General features: G+C 53.6%; 1 protein-coding gene across 2 annotated transcripts; it reads left to right on the top strand.

The window, feature by feature from the left end:
- Nucleotides 1-11,425: 11,425 nt before the first annotated feature.
- PHLDA3 (pleckstrin homology like domain family A member 3) lies at nucleotides 11,426-15,143 on the top strand. Of its 2 annotated transcripts, XR_012779272.1 has the most exons (3): nucleotides 11,426-12,269; nucleotides 13,541-13,595; nucleotides 14,524-15,143. XR_012779272.1 is itself a non-coding variant. In XM_075528816.1 (2 exons), exon 1 carries the CDS (start codon nucleotides 11,843-11,845, stop codon nucleotides 12,218-12,220), a length of 378 nt encoding a protein of 125 aa, XP_075384931.1. In that variant the 5' UTR covers nucleotides 11,450-11,842; the 3' UTR covers nucleotides 12,221-12,269; nucleotides 14,524-15,143. The 2 variants fall into 2 exon arrangements, 1 of the variants encoding a protein (XP_075384931.1); XM_075528816.1 differs by lacking the exon at nucleotides 13,541-13,595 and having other exon boundaries at nucleotides 11,450-12,269.
- Nucleotides 15,144-16,426: the final 1,283 nt, after the last annotated feature.

The following is a 16,426-nucleotide window of genomic DNA, read 5'->3' as shown; positions in this document are numbered from 1 at the left end:
GAGGCTGCTGAGGAGCAAGGATAGTGAGACTTCGTTTCCTTTTGGCACGCTGTCAGGAGGGACCAGTCCCCGAAGGGCATCCTGTGGATTGGCCTAGGAGCAGCAGCAATGGGCTCAAACCACAACCATCCTGAAGATGGTGCAAGATCAGGCGGTGTTTCGCTCGGTTGGACTCGGGGTCGCTGTGCATTGGAATGGACTTGATGGGACCTAAGAACAGATCGGAGCGGGAATGTCCATTCGACGGAGAGAGAAGGGCCACCCACGTGCAGAAATGCCCATACTGGAAAGAGACTCCATCCTCTAGCCACAGCCTCCCTTTGCCCACGAGAACCTGCTCTGGAGGAGCCTGGGCACAAATAGAGTACAAAGCAGACACTGGCAGAGCCCACACCTACTAAGACAACACCGTCTCTGGCTTGGGGTCAGTGGGGGAGCGGTGAAAAGCTATCTGTGCGTTTTGAATGTTTCTCACAGCACAAGTGCGCTTCACGTATGACAGCCCCAGGATGAAAGGAGGCCAGTCCCGCCGCCTCCCATCTTCACAGCCATGTGTCTTCTGAGTTCACTGTTGTGGTCACTGTGTATTTGGAGGGCTGGCCAATCCCAGGAGCTCATCTTCTGGCTCTGTATCAGACAATAAAACTCTCGGCCATTGAGTCGATTCCAGGTAAGGACCCCAGAGGAAAGGGTAGAACCGCTCCTTTCTGAAACCGTCACTCAGTGACAGTCTTCGTTTGGTAGGAAAAAGCCTCATCTTTCTTCTTCAGAGAGGCTGGTGATTTTGAACTGCAGACCTTACGGTTAGTAACCCAACACATAGCCCAGTCCTGCACCAGGGCTCCCTGCTATCAGACAGCCGTCTGTTGTGATCCATAGGTTCTTGCTCGTTGGCTTCTTGTCAGAAAGCGTTCACCAGCCTTTCTTCCTAATCCGTCTTCATGGGAAGCTCCGCTGAAACCTGTTCGCCAAGGGCGACCCTGTTCATTCTCCACGTGCCACTGGCATAGCTTCTGGCATCACAGCAACGCGCCAGCCAGCACAGTATGATGGGGTGGCCGATTCAGATCGCCCTTGCAGTTAAGACTCATTTTCATGTACTATTCAGAGAAAAAGAAAGCTATGGACATGCCTGGCTTGCTTCATTATTAATGGCAGATTGGTCAAGGTCACAAGCTCCCTCCCCACCCCCCCATCGGCTGCCTCCTTCTAAGCCCCAGTGTCCCTGAGGAAGAGGGTCATTCCAGGGCAGCCCCCTTGCCCCCACGACAGACACGGGCACCCAGAGGCAGCGATGCCATGGGAAAGGGAAAACTCTGCAGGCCCTAACCTGAACCCCAAGCCCACAAGTCCAATTTTTGTCAGGCCCAAGCTGGGATCAAATGCCTTCAAGTCCAGACTCAGCCCCGCAGAGAGGGGGCAGTGGGCGCTCGCAAGACGAAAGGGATCCTGGTGAATCAGGAGAGTTACTGGGCTGGAAAGTGATTAAAGGGCTGTGTGTGGGAGGGGATTTCCACCGAGAGCGAGGCTGGCAGCAAGCCTGGGCCGGTTGGCTGCAGGGGCACTGCCCACTGATGTCTGTTGTAATGGTGCCATAAAACCCAGATGTTAGAGACCTGAAGGCTTGGTCTTGGTCATGTTCCTCTTCTCTTCCCCTCTAGAAAGACAGATATCCACGGAAACCCTGAGCCCTTGAACAAAGAGCTCACATCAAAGGGATGCAGGAGGGTCAGGAGGAGTCTGAGGGAGAGGTCAGCTGGAGGGGCCACTCTCCCTGGCCCCAGGCTCCCAGGGAGAGGACACCTGGGAGGGTGGAGGGCCAGAGCAGAAGCCAAGAAGGGAGGGGAGGATGGGAAGCAGGGGTGTGGACAGAAACAGTTTCCAGTCCCAGCTGGCGAGCGGGGGTTATCAGACCGAAGGAACCCAGGAATGTGGAGCCGGGAGAGGCGGGAATAGCAGCACCTTCTTTTCTGGCTTAGAGGGGAGACAGTCTATGTATGAGTCCCTTACACCACTCAGGGCTTTTTGCAAATCTGTACTCGCTGTTCTTTGCAGCAAGATTCCGTTTTAACGGATGAGGAAAGTGAGGGCAGAGAGGGCCCAGGTCTCACCAAATGGGCTGAATCACAGGTGTCCTTTGCCCTAAATCTATACCACGGGTTCTCACAGCACAAGTGCCCGGAGGTAGTGGTAAGACAGGCGGATCTCCCACAGGCTGACTCTGTAGGTGCAGCCCAGATATGTGGCAGTTGCTGGTCCAGGGACTACGTTACGAGAGTCACTGTGGGAGAGTAGACTCTTGCGACCTACCGTGCGTCTCATGGACCGGGCTTGTTAGGTTCTTGAGGGTGAGCAGTTTGCACATCCGTCTGAGGAGGGCTGGTCTGTCCTGCCTGGCCTCACCTCCACTGGGAAGCTAAGCCCAGCCTGTCTCAATGCCAGGGTGCAATGGGAAGGGGCCCAGGGCATATGGGGGAACCTGCCCCTTTGCTGTGTTCTCTGAGATTGGAGCAGGGCGAAGGGAGCCTCTGAGGCCTGCAGGCTGCTCTGCTCTACTCATTTGATCGTTGTGTACACATATATCACACGGACTTAGTTGCGAGATGGTTAAGCTCTTGACGGAGACCCACAAGGTCGGTGCCTCAGGTTCCCCAGCAGCTCCGTGGGGAAAGGCCTGGCACTCTGCCTCCTCCGTAAGGTGACCGCCTGGAAGCCCCTGCGGGGCAGTGCAGCAGTCACGTGGGTCTAACAGGACAGGCCGCCTGACAGCAACATTTGCTACACTGAAAAATATCCCCACTAAACAGCGCATTTGCTATGTCCTTCCTTACCAAGATCTGCAGAATCTGTTTCCTTAAAGAAAGAAAGAAAATTATTCCTCTGTGTGCATTTGAGGCTGTCTGTTCCCAGCTTTAAAACCCTTCTGCAGGGTCACTGTGAGTCAGAATCAACTGCCTGGCTGTGGGTCTTGGTTTGGTTTTCCATATACACTGTGATTTTACATGTCGTATCGGTGTGACATCTTTGTTACAATTGATGAGCCAATATTGATATATGATTGTCAACTGTAGCCCAGCGTAAGGAGTCCTGGTGGCTTACTGAGCTGTGTTCGCTTGCTAACCACAAGAAGAGTTACAGTCTCAGAAACCTACTGGAGCAGGTTGCCATAGGTTGAAATTGGCCCTATGGCAGCGAGTCTTAAAGTTATTGTTGAGGAAAGTGAGGCTCTCAGCTTTCATGAAGATCTACAGTCTCAGAAACCCTATGGTAGTATGAGCAGCTTCATACGCTTATGGGAAAATGGCAGAGAAAGCAGCAGGTGCCAAAGGACAGCCAGGACTGTGGCTGGCGCCAAGGAAGGAGGGGAGAGTACAGGTGAGGTCAGAGAAATTGGGGCAGGTTTCCTTGGGCTTTGCAGGCTGTGAACGGGTTTTAGCTTTACTCAGAGCTAGATGAGAAGGTTCTGGTGGATTCTGTGCAAAGCAGTGACATCATTTTGCTTCAGTTTATCTTAAGAAAAAGCCAAACCCAAATAAATAGGCAGGGTTAGATGAAATGATCTTCAATCCCTTTTGAAAATGTCGTTGCTGTGGCTGTTGTGAGGGGCTGTTCAGTACGCTCCGACTCACAGCGACCGTGTGTGCAGCAAAGGCAAGCCCCGTCTGGGCCTGCGCCATCCTCACAATTGTTCTCAGGGGTGAGCCCACTGTTCCAGCCACGGTGTCCATCCATCTCATCAAGGGCCTTCCTTTTCCCTGCCCCTCCACTTTACCACGCGTGGTGTCTTCCTCCAGGACCGATCTCTCCTCATAACATGTCCAATGTATGTGAGACAGACCCTCGCTATCCTTACCTCTCAGGAGCATTCTGGCTGTACTTCTTCCAAGACAGATTTGTTTGTTCTTTTGGTAGTACATGGTACTTTCAATATTCTTCCCCAAGGCCATAGTTCAAAGGCATTGGTTTCTCTTCAGTCTTGCTTATTCAATGTCCAACTTTCCCATGCATAGGAGGTGATTGAAAATACCATGGCTTGGGTCCAAACCAACAAAACAAAAGCAAACTCATTGTCAGTGAGTCAGTTCAGACTCATGATGATCTTATAGGTAGGATATGCCCGGGCCTGGTTGGAACGTCTGACCTCACAGTTAGCAGCCCAGTGTGTAATCACTACACCACCGGGGTTGCTATGGTTTGGGTCAGGTCAGGCAACTCTTAGTCTTCAAAGTAGCATCCTTGCTTTACTGCGCTTTAAAGAGGGCTTGTGCAGCAGATTTACCTTATGCAACGTATCATTTGCTCTTTTGACTGATGCTTCCATGAATATTGATTGTGGATCCAAGATAGATAAAATTCTTAACAACCACAATCTTTTTCTCCATTTATCACAGTGTTACCTATTGATACAGTTGTGAAGCCTTTGGTTTTCTTTACATTGAGTTGCAAGCCACACTGAAGGCTGCAATCCTTGATCATCACCAGCAAGTGTGTGGTAGCTACATAACTGGTGTCAATTTGTGGCTGGGTGGAGTCTAGCTTGTCAATCAAGTCGCAGCTTGATGACCTCATTTGGAGGTGCTAAGGAGATAAATAGATCACGGGAGGCAGGATACACATACACTCTTGGGGGGGGTACATTTCTGTTGACAAGTCACATGGAGATAGGTTGGTGGCAGCCAGAGCCTTGGAGCTGGAGGAGCTATGTGGAGACCCACACCAGCGCTGAGATGCTTCTACCACTACTGGATCCACAAGACTTTCCACCCACTGGGCTGTGATCTTTCTGCATTTGGTGTCATTGCATGACTGCATGAGTCTAAAGAGAAATGTATGGACTAGCATATACATGTGGGGTAAAATCGAACCTATGGACTTGATCTGGAATTTATGAACTAGTATCTACATATGGGGTAATATTGGACTTATGGACTTGATCTGGACTGGGCTGGGATGTTTTCTCAATCTACAATTACTCTTTTATATAAAACTCTCTCTTATATACATATGCATGTATATGAATTTGTTTCTCTAATCTACCCAGGCTAACACAATGTGCTTCAAGTCCGCCTCACTTTGAGCAAGCAAGGTTGTATCATCTGTACATCGCAGACTGTTAATAAGCCTTCCTCCGATTCCAATAACACATTATTCTTGTGTACTCCAGTTTTTCTGATTATTTACTCAGCATGGAGATTGAATGAGCGTGGTGAGAGGAAACAGCCTGGCACACCACACCTTCCTGATTTTAAACCATGTCATACTGTATGCCCTTGTTCTGTTTGCACAACTGCCTTTTGATCATGCCCAGTTTCCATGTGAGCAAACTTAAGTGTACCGGAATTCTCAGTCTTCTCAGGACTACCCACAGTTTCCTAGCACTCACACAGTCGAAGGCCTTTGCACAGGCAATGAAACACAAGTCAACATCTTTCTGGTCTTTTCTGCTTTCAGCCACGTTCCATCTGACATCAGCAACGATAGCCTTTGTTCCGAGTCCTCTTCTGAATCCGGCCTGAACCTGTGGCAGCTCCCTGTCAATGGACTGCTGCAACCGTTGTTGGATGCTCTTCAGCAACATTTTATTGCATGTGATATCAATGCTATTGTACTTTAGCTTGAACATTCTGTTGGGTCACCTTTCTTTGGAATGGATGCAAATATAGATCTTTTCTAGGCAGTTGGCCAAGTAGTGGTCCAAATTTCTCAGTGTAGATGGTGGGTGCTTTCAGTGCTTCCTCAGTTTGTTGAAACATTTCAGTTGGAATTCCATCAATTCCCGGAGCCTTGTTTTTGACCAGCGCTTTCAGTGCAGCCTGGACTTTGCCCTTCGGCGCCATTGGTTTTTACTCGGATGCTACCTCTTGAAATGGCTGAATGTCAGTCAACTGGCTCTTTTTGACACAGTGACTGGATTCTTTCCATCTTTTTTTGATGCTTCCTGCACCTTTCAATATTTCCCCACGGAATCTTTGAGTATCCCAGTGAGTGACTTGACTTTTTCTCGAGTTCTTTCAGTTTCAGATACGCTGAGCCCCCGTTCTTTCTTTGTGGCTTTCTGACTCTCGGCGTTCTCACCTAGCAGCAATATTTCATGATAGCATTTTACTGTGTCTTCTGGAGCTGCTCTTTGAAAATTTCTATTCAGCTCTTGACTTGTTTCTTCCATTTGCCTTAGCTCCTCTGTGATCAGAAGTACGTTTTAGAGTCTCTGTTGGCATCCACTTTGATTTCTTTTTCTCCCCTTTATGTCTTTTTAATGACCATTTGCTTCCTTTGTGTGTGGTGTTCCTGAGGTCATCCTGCAGCTCTGCAGGTCTTCCGTCATTAGTGTTGATGTGTTACATCTGTACTTGAGATGGTCTTCAAACCGGAACGGGACATCCTCAAGGTCATATCTTGGCTCCTGGACTTGTTTTCATTTTCTTCATCTTCAGCCTGAACTTACACGTGAGCAAGTGATGGTATGTTCCCCAGTTGGGTTCTGGCCAGTTTTAGTTGGTGATGCTGAGCTTCTCCATCATCTCTTCCCAGAGATGTGGTCAATTTGATTTCTATTCCATCTGAAGAGGTGCACGTGTACAGTAACTTTTTGTGTTGTTGAAAAAAGGTATTTGTGATGAAGTTGTTGGTCTTGAAAATTTCCATCAGGTGATCTCCAGCTTCATTTCTATCACCCGGGCCATAGTTTTCAACTACTGCTCCTTCCTCTCTGTTTCCAACCTTTGTATTCCAATCACTAATAACTATCAATGTAGCTTGATTGCATGTTTCATCAATTTCAGACGGAAGACATTGGTAGGAGTCTTCCATTGTTTCCATCACTAGCTTCAGTGGTTGGTGCATAAATTGGAAGGATGGCTACGTTGACTGGATTTCCGTGTATGCGGATCGACATCATCCTATCACAGACAGCATGTACCTCCAGGTAGATCTCCAGATGTCCTTTTCTGATGACGAATACGGTGCCACTCCTCTTGATTGTGGCATTCTGGGCATAGTCAGCCATGTGATTTTCTGATTCACAGTGGCCAATCCCAGCCCATTCCAGCTCACTAATGCCTGGAATAGAGGAGCCCAGAGTGGTGATGAGTTGGTCTGTGACCCACAAAATTGGCAGTTCAAAACCACCCGCCACTCCTTGGGAGAAAGATGGAGCTTTCTAGAATTATTAACAGTGACAGTCTCAAAAAACTCACAGGGACAGTTCTCCCATCCTAAAGGGTCTCTGTGAGTCAGTATTGACTTGGTGGCAGTAAGCAATGCCTAGAATAGTAATCTTTGTTCATTCCATTTCATTTTTAATGACTTTTAATTTTCCTGGATTCACACTTTGAATGTTCCAATTTCCAACGATTCATTGATGTTCTCAGTGTTTTTCCCCCTTTCTTTCTCCTGTTCAGTCATACCCCATCAGCAAATGAAGGCGCAGAAGGCTTACTCCCACGGGCTTTCCTCCAGTCATGTCATTATGGCTAACTCTTCTTGGAGAAGGCAGCTCCTCCGCAGTCATATTTTGAGAGCCTTACAACCGGAGGGGCTCATCTTCTGGCCCTGTCTCTGACAGTGTTCTGCATCTAGTCCTGAGGTTTTCAGTAACTGACAATGTTTCGATGCGATGCATAGGGTTTTCAGTGGCGCATCCTCCTGAAGCGGACAGCCAATCCCTTCTTTGTCATCTGTTCTTAAGCTGGAGACTGTTGAATCTTGCTCACTTTGGGTGACCCTGCTGGTATGTGAAATACCAGGGACAGAGCTTTCAGCATCACAGCCACACAAAAGCACTGAGAGATAAGTGGTGGTTTTAAATACATTGAGTCTAAAAATTAATAATTCCTAAGTGGAATTTAAGGAGTCCCTGGTGGTGCCAACAGCCGAGCGCTTGACTGCAGACCAAAAGGGCGTGGATTCCACCCTACCCAGAGGCACCTGGGAGACAGAATCAACAGACAAGAAGCAGGATGTATCACAGGCTTGAGCAAATACCATGGCACTATGGTGGGGTTGGTTACTCTGGACCTATGGTGGAGTTGGTTATACTGGATTTTGTTTGTTTGCTTTTCTTGGTTCCCAGTCATGCCTCTGCTCCCATCTTCCTTTTCACCGAGTCCTGAGTGGCCGCCCAGAATGCAGCCTGGCCTCCTTCATCCTAGGTCTCGCTGGGGCACTGCCAGCACCCCATTCCCTGGGGTCATTTTGTAGCCCAATCTGTTCCGGTTGGAGTGGCAGAGCTGAAGGACTGACAGGGCAGATCAGCTTTCCCTTTGGGGTGGGCAGAGCGAGGAGCCAGGCCTGGGCTGCCACCAGGGGACATTCTGTCCATCCATCGATAATCTGATAGGAAGTCAACAAGTCGAATGAGAATGGCATGCCTCTGACCAAGCACTGCCACAGCAGAGTGCCGCAGGAAGACAAATTTAACGCCACAACTTTCCAGGGAAGAGTCGGGGACCCCGGCAGAGGGTAAGGCACCAGCACGAGCCCCATGGACACCCTACCCTGCTCTCCCAACCCCCAAGGGCTTCTTGATCTTTCTGATGGCCCAGCTAATCCAACTTGAGCCCTGAGCTGCTCCCAGATGGGGTTGGCTACTAGGCAAGCCGCCAGCTCTGAGAAAGATTTAGAATGAGTCATCTTCCCTAGACAAAGAAGATCATGAGAGCGGGGCAGAGGGCTCCCGGGTTCCAAGGACCTTTGCAGCAATAGAATGTGCCCTGGCTAGCCTCCTCCAAGGTTGGGTCTCCCTCGATCACTCACTCTTCGTGCTTTGTTTGTAATGATGGTCAATTGACTGTTCACCTCAACTTTGCCACCTCAAACCAAGCCAGGGGCACCGAGGGGAACGCAGCCTGGCAGGAAAATTACTAGCAGGGAAACCCCGCGAAGCTGGAGCCACCCTCCGCTGGCACCCAAGGGGTGGTCAAGAGGTGGAGTCCACTGGACAGCAGCCAGTAAGCACACATCTGATTAACAGCACACCTGCCCTTTCAGCAATCTTTACAGCATGCTCAGTGAACTGTCCGGCCATCTCCCTTATTCCCCATTTCTCTATCACCTCTAACAGAAGCTCGGTGTCCCCCTAAGCCTTGAACCCCCCTTTTCTGCTTCTGCCCGGCCTTGGGAACTGCTAATAAACTTTGCTCTTGACATACTTGCCTTTTCTCTGCCCACTCATCCTTGTAATCCAATGTTCTTGTCTTTTCCCCTCCTCCCTGTGTGTCCAAAGCCCTGGCGCCCCTCCAGCTAGCCGGCCAAAAAGGAAAGCGTGGGCCGCTGGGTTCTATGTCCAAAGGGAACACTATGTACCCAGATACTTCCAGAGAGGCAGTGTGGGGTCATCCGATGAGCCTAGGTCCTCGTGAGACTGCTCAGTCCGTTGGCAGAAGGCAGCTCAGAAGCTCTGGTCTGCATCCTATGGGTAGCACCTGGGGTCTTGAAAGCATGAGAGCAGTCGTCTAAGCTCCAACTACTGGTCTCCACTTATCAGGAGCAGAGTAAGAAGGAAACCCACACCATTTAGGCCAGCAGTTCTCAAGCTGTGGGGCGAGACCCCTTTGGGGGTTGAACAACCCTTTCACAGGGGTCGCCCGATTCCTAACAGTAGCAAAATGACAGTGATGGAGTAGCAATGAAAATAATGTTACGGTTGGGGGTCATCACCACATGAGGCGCTGTATGAAAGGGTCAGGGCATGAGGAAGGTTGACAACCACTGCTTTAGGCCATGAATCATACATAGTCTTGAAGACTCGCTTCTTTCCTGAGCTTACTTTTGTGCAGCTCCGTTGTCCTCTTCCCTCACTGTGGCTCCCACTCACCCTCTGTACCCGGTACGTCTCTGTCCCACAAGGTCCTGCATCACTGGTCAGGAGGATGGGAACATGGGCTGCACACAAAGAGGTCTTATTCCTGCCCTTCCGATGCAGGGCCGATGCAGTGCCAGTGAGCTCCCTGATCCTCTATTATTCATGTGCTGATGAACGCGCCCCTAAGAAACTGTGGGGCTGGGCAGTCGACCAAGACAGGGGCCGTTCTAGGACCTCAAGGAGCTACCTCCTAGTTCCCGGCTTACTCCCGGCTCCTCATCTTCCTCGATTAGAATAATTTTAAACCTCAAAAACCTGACTCACTGCCATTGGCTCAATGCTGACTTGTATTGACCCTACAGGATGGGGCAGAACTGCTGTTGTGGCTTTCCCAGACTGCCACTCTCTACGGGAGGAGAAAGCCTCTTCTCTCTCCTCTGGAGTGGCTGGCTGCTGGTTCCAAACTGCTGCTATGCACGTGAGCAGCCCCACACATAACCAATGTGCCACCAGGCGCCTATAGAAATTGAGGGGTGAGGAATAACATTGATTGTGCTACAGAGATTCCAGACCCAGCTTTTGTACATGCTAGCTAACTGATTCATCACCACAAACCCAGGAGATAAGAATGAATAATTATCCCATTTGACAGATGAGGAAATTGAGAGAGGTTAATTACATTGCCTAAGGTGGGCAGGACACAGCAACCAAGAGGAGACCATTGAGGTTTGAACCCAAGTCTGCAAAGTTTCGGTCTTTACTCAGAAAGGGGAGAGAAACCTCCCTTCTTGTCATCTCCCTTCAGCTCAGGGCCTCCCCAGGAGAAGGGGGAGACGGGGGAGGGAAGAAAAAAAAGGATAGAATCTGCCTTGGGAAAGCGACAGGTTGAAACTGCTCAGGCCTGGGACTGACTAAGGCAGACAGCCACGTGGGCTGAGGCTCCCCTCCAGATGTGTGCAAGGAAGGCAGCCGCAGCGGTAGCCCCAGGTCACGGTGGGGGCTCCCTAGTCCCCAGCAGAGACTCTGACCGACCACAGGGCTTCTGTCTCCTCACCTGGGACCCACGACCCTCTCCACGTCCTCCACGCGGGACTGTGGAGTCGAAGTGGAGACATCTGAGCAGACAGCTGTGGGCAGCCTCTCCTGCCCCCACTTCCCTCGGCCCCGCACGGAGAAAATGGCTCCTAGGGCGGGAGCCAGCATAGGCTTGGTGACCCCGTCCCTTCCTTAACGCCAAGATATTTTTCATTTTCTGATTGCTCAATGGCGAGGGGGAGCTAGCCACGCTGGAGAAAGGGGCTTAAAAGCTAGGGGTCTGGAACGCCTCCAACTGCTGCCTGACAGCCACTACGCAAGCCTCAGCCGGTGCCTCTGCGTCCTCTGAGCGACCCCCCCTGTCCCCCCCCCCCATTTGCAGGGAGCCTTCCCATCCCCTGGGGATGACCCCCGCCCCCGTCTTCCCCCGCCGCGGGGAGCTGTGTTTCCAAGAAGCGGCCGAGGGAGAGGAGGCCAGCCGGCGAGGGCTGTCGGGGAGGCGGCCCCCCTCTCGGGCCAGCCCTCCCCGCCGGCGCCCCGCGCCTCCAGTGTGTGACGGAGCCCCCGCGCGGCCCCGCCCTCGGAGGGCCGGCCGGGGCAGGAATGCGCGGCTGGCGGGCGGGCGGGCGGCGAGGAGGCGCGCGGTGGAACATGTAAGGACATATCCCGCGAGCCGCCGCCGTGCGCGCAGACCGAGCCCCGGGAGCCAGCGAGCGAGGAGCGCGGCGCGGGCGGGCGGGCAGCCGAACTGACGGGACCGGGAGCCGCGGGCGCACCGGGCCGAGGAGCCGGCGTGCGCTGACGCGGGCTGCGGGCGAGAGCTCCAGCAGGCCGGGCGGAGGCGGCGGCGGCCGGAGGACCGCGGTGCGGGCACAGCGGCCGGCCCGGGCGCAGGTGGTCAGGGTGCACGCGCAGCCAGCCCCCGGCGCCCGAGTCCCGCGCCGAGAGCCAGAGGGCCGCCGCTCCCGCCGCAGCCGACAGCCCGCCGGGGACCGCAGGGCGCCCATGACGGCCGCGGCGACCGTGCTCAAGGAGGGCGTGCTGGAGAAGCGCAGCGGCGGGCTGCTGCAGCTGTGGAAGCGGAAACGCTGCGTGCTCACCGAGCGTGGGCTGCAGCTCTTCGAGGCCAAGGGCACGGGCGGCCGGCCCAAGGAGCTCAGCTTTGCCCGCATCAAGGCTGTAGAGTGCGTGGAGAGCACCGGGCGCCACATCTACTTCACGCTGGTGACCGAGGGCGGCGGGGAGATCGACTTCCGCTGCCCGCTCGAGGACCCCGGCTGGAACGCCCAGATCACCCTGGGCTTGGTCAAGTTCAAGAACCAGCAGGCCATCCAGACCGTGCGCGCCCGCCAGAGCCTCGGGACTGGGACCCTCGTGTCCTAATCGCCAGGCGTCCTATTTTACCTGTATGCCCCCCCATCAGCACGGCCAGGTAAGCTTTCAGCGATGAGCCCTCCCGCACCCACTCTCTTCTTTCCCCTACAGAGAGAAACACACACACACACACACACAGACACACACACACACACACACGAAGTTCCTGAACAACCCAACAAAGAGTAACACACACACACACACACACACACACACACAGAGAGAGAGAGAGAGAGAGAGAGAGAGAGAGAGAGAGAGAGAGAGAGAGAGAGAGAGAGCGAGAGAGAGAGAGAGAGAGAGAGAGAGAGAGAGAGAGAGAGTGTTCCTGAACCCAACAAAGAGTAGGGGCCCAGGAAGCTGAGCTGGGGTCCAGGGCCCACAGCTGCCTTGCTCTTTCCCCTGCCCAATGGCGGCGCAGGGCTTAAGGAGGGCCCTGCTGCGTGTGGCCCAGGTGCCAGAGAGGGAGCTGGGCGCTTTGCTTTGGGAGGGCAGACCGCAGCGTGGGCTGGGCCTTTTTAGAGTTGGCTCAGCTGCCAGTGCTGGGGAGGTAGGTCGGCTGCACAGTGCCTCTGGCTGCTAGGGCAGGGCTCCTGGGTCCCCACCATCTGCGAGCTGGAAGACCCAAGGGCGGAGGTGGATGGTGCGAAACCAAATTTGCTCTCTTCTGCTAAAGACCAACACTTGTCCCAGGAGAGCCTGAGCATGCAATTGAGTCAGAGAGTCTTTCTCAGCTAGCAAAGGTCTGGCCAGGGGATGGGGCCAGGACCTCGGATTCTCAGCTCCCAAGGTGGGAATTTGCCCAGGAGGATTTGGCTGGGTCTGGGGTCTCCAGCTAGTCCTTCTTGAGAGAGGGCTTGGGGTCCTAGGGCTGAGGGACTATCCTAGCAAATGATGGAGACTGGCTGTGCCAGGCCAGAGGCCTCAGTGGCAGCGGCTGCCAAGGCATGTCTCCTTGCCCCCAGTCCCTGTGAGAGGCTGGAGGAGGCGATGGGGCACTGAGTACACTGGGTGTGTGGGAAAGTGTAGGATGGGGACATGGCTTGTGATGTGTGGGTGTCTTCATCCTCCTTGAGCAACAAGGCGGAAGGTATTATTTGTCATTGAGTTGGTTCAGACTCACAGTGACCTTAAATACAACAGAGCAAAATGCTGCCCGGTCCTGGGTCATCTCAGTTGCTCGAGCAGAATGTTACAGCCACTGACCTCTACGTGATCACCATGGTGCCCCTTGACAGGGACTGGCCCCTCCTGAGGGCATGTCTCAGGTGGATAATACTGTACCTTGCTATCCTTGCTTCTAAGGGCCATTTTTTTGCTGCTCTTTTTCAGGCCGTATTTGTTTGTTCTTTTGGCAAGCCCTGCCCTTCACAGGCCTCCTTCTCTTGTGGGTACCCTTCTTCATTTTCTTTTGTGTGCGCTTTCTCGGGGGCTTTGCATGCACACACAGTCGCTGAAAATACTCTGGCTTGAGGCAGATGCACTTTGGCCCTCCAAGTGGTCTGGAACGCTTTACGCTTTACCACCCGTGGTTCTCTGCCCTTTAACGACGCCCTGGGCAGCAGATTTGCCTGATGCAGTGCGCCATTTGACTTTTGACCGCTGCTTCCCCGGGTGCTGGTTGTGGACCTAAGTAGCCGGAAATCCTGGGTGGCTTCCAGCTCTTCTCCGTCAGCCATGCCGTTGCTCATCAGTCTGACTGTGAGCCCTTTCATGCCCTTTGTTTAGGGTGGGAAGTGGGCATGTAGGGAGGGGTGGTGGTGTTTGTGGTCATGAAGGCCCATGGGGAGGGAACAAGAATAGAACCCCAAAGCCCTGGCTCCTAGCCCTGTGCCCTTTCCCCCAAATGCCCCTCCTTCCCATGGGAACCAGAAAGCCCAGGAATGACTTCTTCTAGTGGAGTCTTAGTTTCTCCAGGGGAAGCTGAGTGCTCCCGTGCCCCCTCCTCCCACCACTACCCACATCGCCTCAGCCTCCTTACCCTACTTCTCTTTCACAAGCTGAGGCTCTAATGAGTCTGGGGACCCCAGCTGTGCCACACCTGCCCCGGCCCTCAGTCTGCCCTGTCTCCCCGATTGTCCTGAGAGTCAGCTCACGCGGATGTAAGCCTTGCCAGTGCTGACAGTAGGTGCACACAGAGGCCTCTGGCCGCTGGGAGAAAGCCCCATCCTGCACTGACGGCAGCATGTTGCACAATCACTCTTTTCTTCGTTTGCCCTGCTGGGGGGGAAGCTGGTGTAAAACTCCCAGCACATAGTAGATCCTCCTGCCCCCAGTGCCCACCCCCTACCCTGACCGCTCTTCTCTCTTTTCAGCTTGCTGGCCCCTCTGGCTCACGGGGCATGACCCTGCTCCATTTGGTAAAGCAGAAGCCATGGACACACGGAGGCGGCATGGGAGCTGAAGAAATGGACGGGGCCCAGGAAGGAAGGCAGAAGGCCAGACAGGGTTGAGGATGAAGATTCAGCCCCTGGACACACTTGGACTCTCAGGACACCCGGCGCAGGACCCCTTGCCACAGGCCTGGCTTGTGTATGACCATGGGGAGCTGCCGTCAAAGCTCCTTCTGCTGGGGGCCCCCCATAGACTGCTGTTTTGTCCCTAGGCTTTGTGTCCTGCCCAGGCACCAAGCCACCCTCCCAGGATTCAGGAGGCCATCCTGGCACTGGAGGAGGGGCCCCTCTGGACTTATCTCTGGGGAGGGCACTGAGGGGCCTGCAGTCCACACTTGGGGGGGGGTCTCCTGCTGCTTCAGTCCTTTCGGGACCCCCATCCATCCAGGCCCCTTGTTTGCACACTGCCCCCACCTCGTGCCCATCTGACCCCCACTGCGGTGCTGGGCCTGGAGGTGGTGGTTGGATGGTGGGGGGTTGGCCATTACCATTTCATGCCTATCTCAAAATGAAGATGCCCCACGCAGGGCAGTGAGACCCCATGTGCCGTGTGCAGTTCTTTGCCCACACATGCAGGGTAAGGAGCATCGTGCGCCACTTCCGCTTCTGCGTTTGCCCAGGCTGCAGCCCACCCTGGGATCTCCCACCGGCGGCCAGGCATGGTGGCCCCAGTAGTGGTGGCCCCTTAGTGGCCTAGGAAAGAGACCATAGGACCAGCGTGGTGCTCAGTCCCTAGGGGGCGTCTCTCCATGGAAGCATGTCCTGTCCTTGCCATCCTGCCAGGTGGCTCAGCCTTCTGGAGAGACATTTATAAAAACCAATTGCTGCCTAGTTGATTCTGATTCCCGGTGACCCCGTGTGTGTCAGAGCAGAGCTGCACACGCTCCATAGGGTTTTCCAGGGAAGCTGATTGCCAGGACTTTCTTCCAAGGCTCTTCTGGGTAGACTTCAACCTCCAACCTTTCCATAGCAGCCAAGCACCACAATCATTTGCACCACCTAGGGACCTTACCATGCGTACACTCAGGCTCTTTCCAGGTAAGGCTGAGTGGCCTAAAGGGAATGATTGCAGCCTGCAGGAGACTGAGGCACAGAGGAATAGCTGAGTTCTGAGCAACTGTTCCTCAGGGGACTCCCAGACCTTTCTGTGCTGCAGTCAGCAGGCCCCTCTGCCTCTCCTCCGCCATCAGCCCACACCTGACTGACTTCTTGCACGGCTGCGACTTCCTTCAGATGTTTCACTGCCTGGCGCAGGGAGGCCCAGTGGGGTCTCTTCAGAAGCGGGAGGTCTCTTTAAGAACCTTTGGTCATCTAACCATATGGTTTCCCATCTGATTTCTTTTCCTTTCCACTTAAAGCCTCTCTGTCCTGGGCCAGGGTCCCAGAGTCTGTGGAGTCCCAGGGAGCAAGCATCTTGCTCTTCAGATACGTGTGTGAACCACATATGAATATGACAGAACAGTGTACGAGGGACTTTGTAGCAAACGCCTGGCTCACTGCGTAGTCTCTGATTAGACTGTACAGCTGTCCCAGGGGCAGCGCGATCCTAGCACGGTGCATGAGTCTGCTGGGCTGGGAAAGATGCAGCCTGGTGTGGGGTGTGAGCCAGTGGTGGTGTCTGCGTTGGGCCTGGGGAGAACGATGGGGAGGGAGTCTTGGCCACCCTCTTCCTTCGTTGGGGCTGATCTATCCTGAGGAAGGCTTAATTTCTCCATTGCTCCTACAAAACCCACTCGACACAGAATCTTTGATGGCGTCATCTAACCCAAAGGTGGCTGCAGCTGGGGATTCAGTGACGCAGGAAAAAAGGAGCTCCCCAGAGCCT

Source organism: Tenrec ecaudatus, chromosome 1 (genome assembly GCF_050624435.1).
Source record: "Tenrec ecaudatus isolate mTenEca1 chromosome 1, mTenEca1.hap1, whole genome shotgun sequence".
NCBI classification, from domain to species: Eukaryota; Metazoa; Chordata; class Mammalia; order Afrosoricida; family Tenrecidae; genus Tenrec; species Tenrec ecaudatus.
Note: the sequence above shows the minus strand (reverse complement) of the source record. Positions and strands in the feature narration are given on the sequence as shown.

Excerpts from the sequence above, each read along its gene's own strand:
- PHLDA3 (XM_075528816.1), top strand. The coding sequence starts at position 11,843 with ATGACGGCCGCGGCGACCGTGCTCAAGGAGGGCGTGCTGGAGAAGCGC.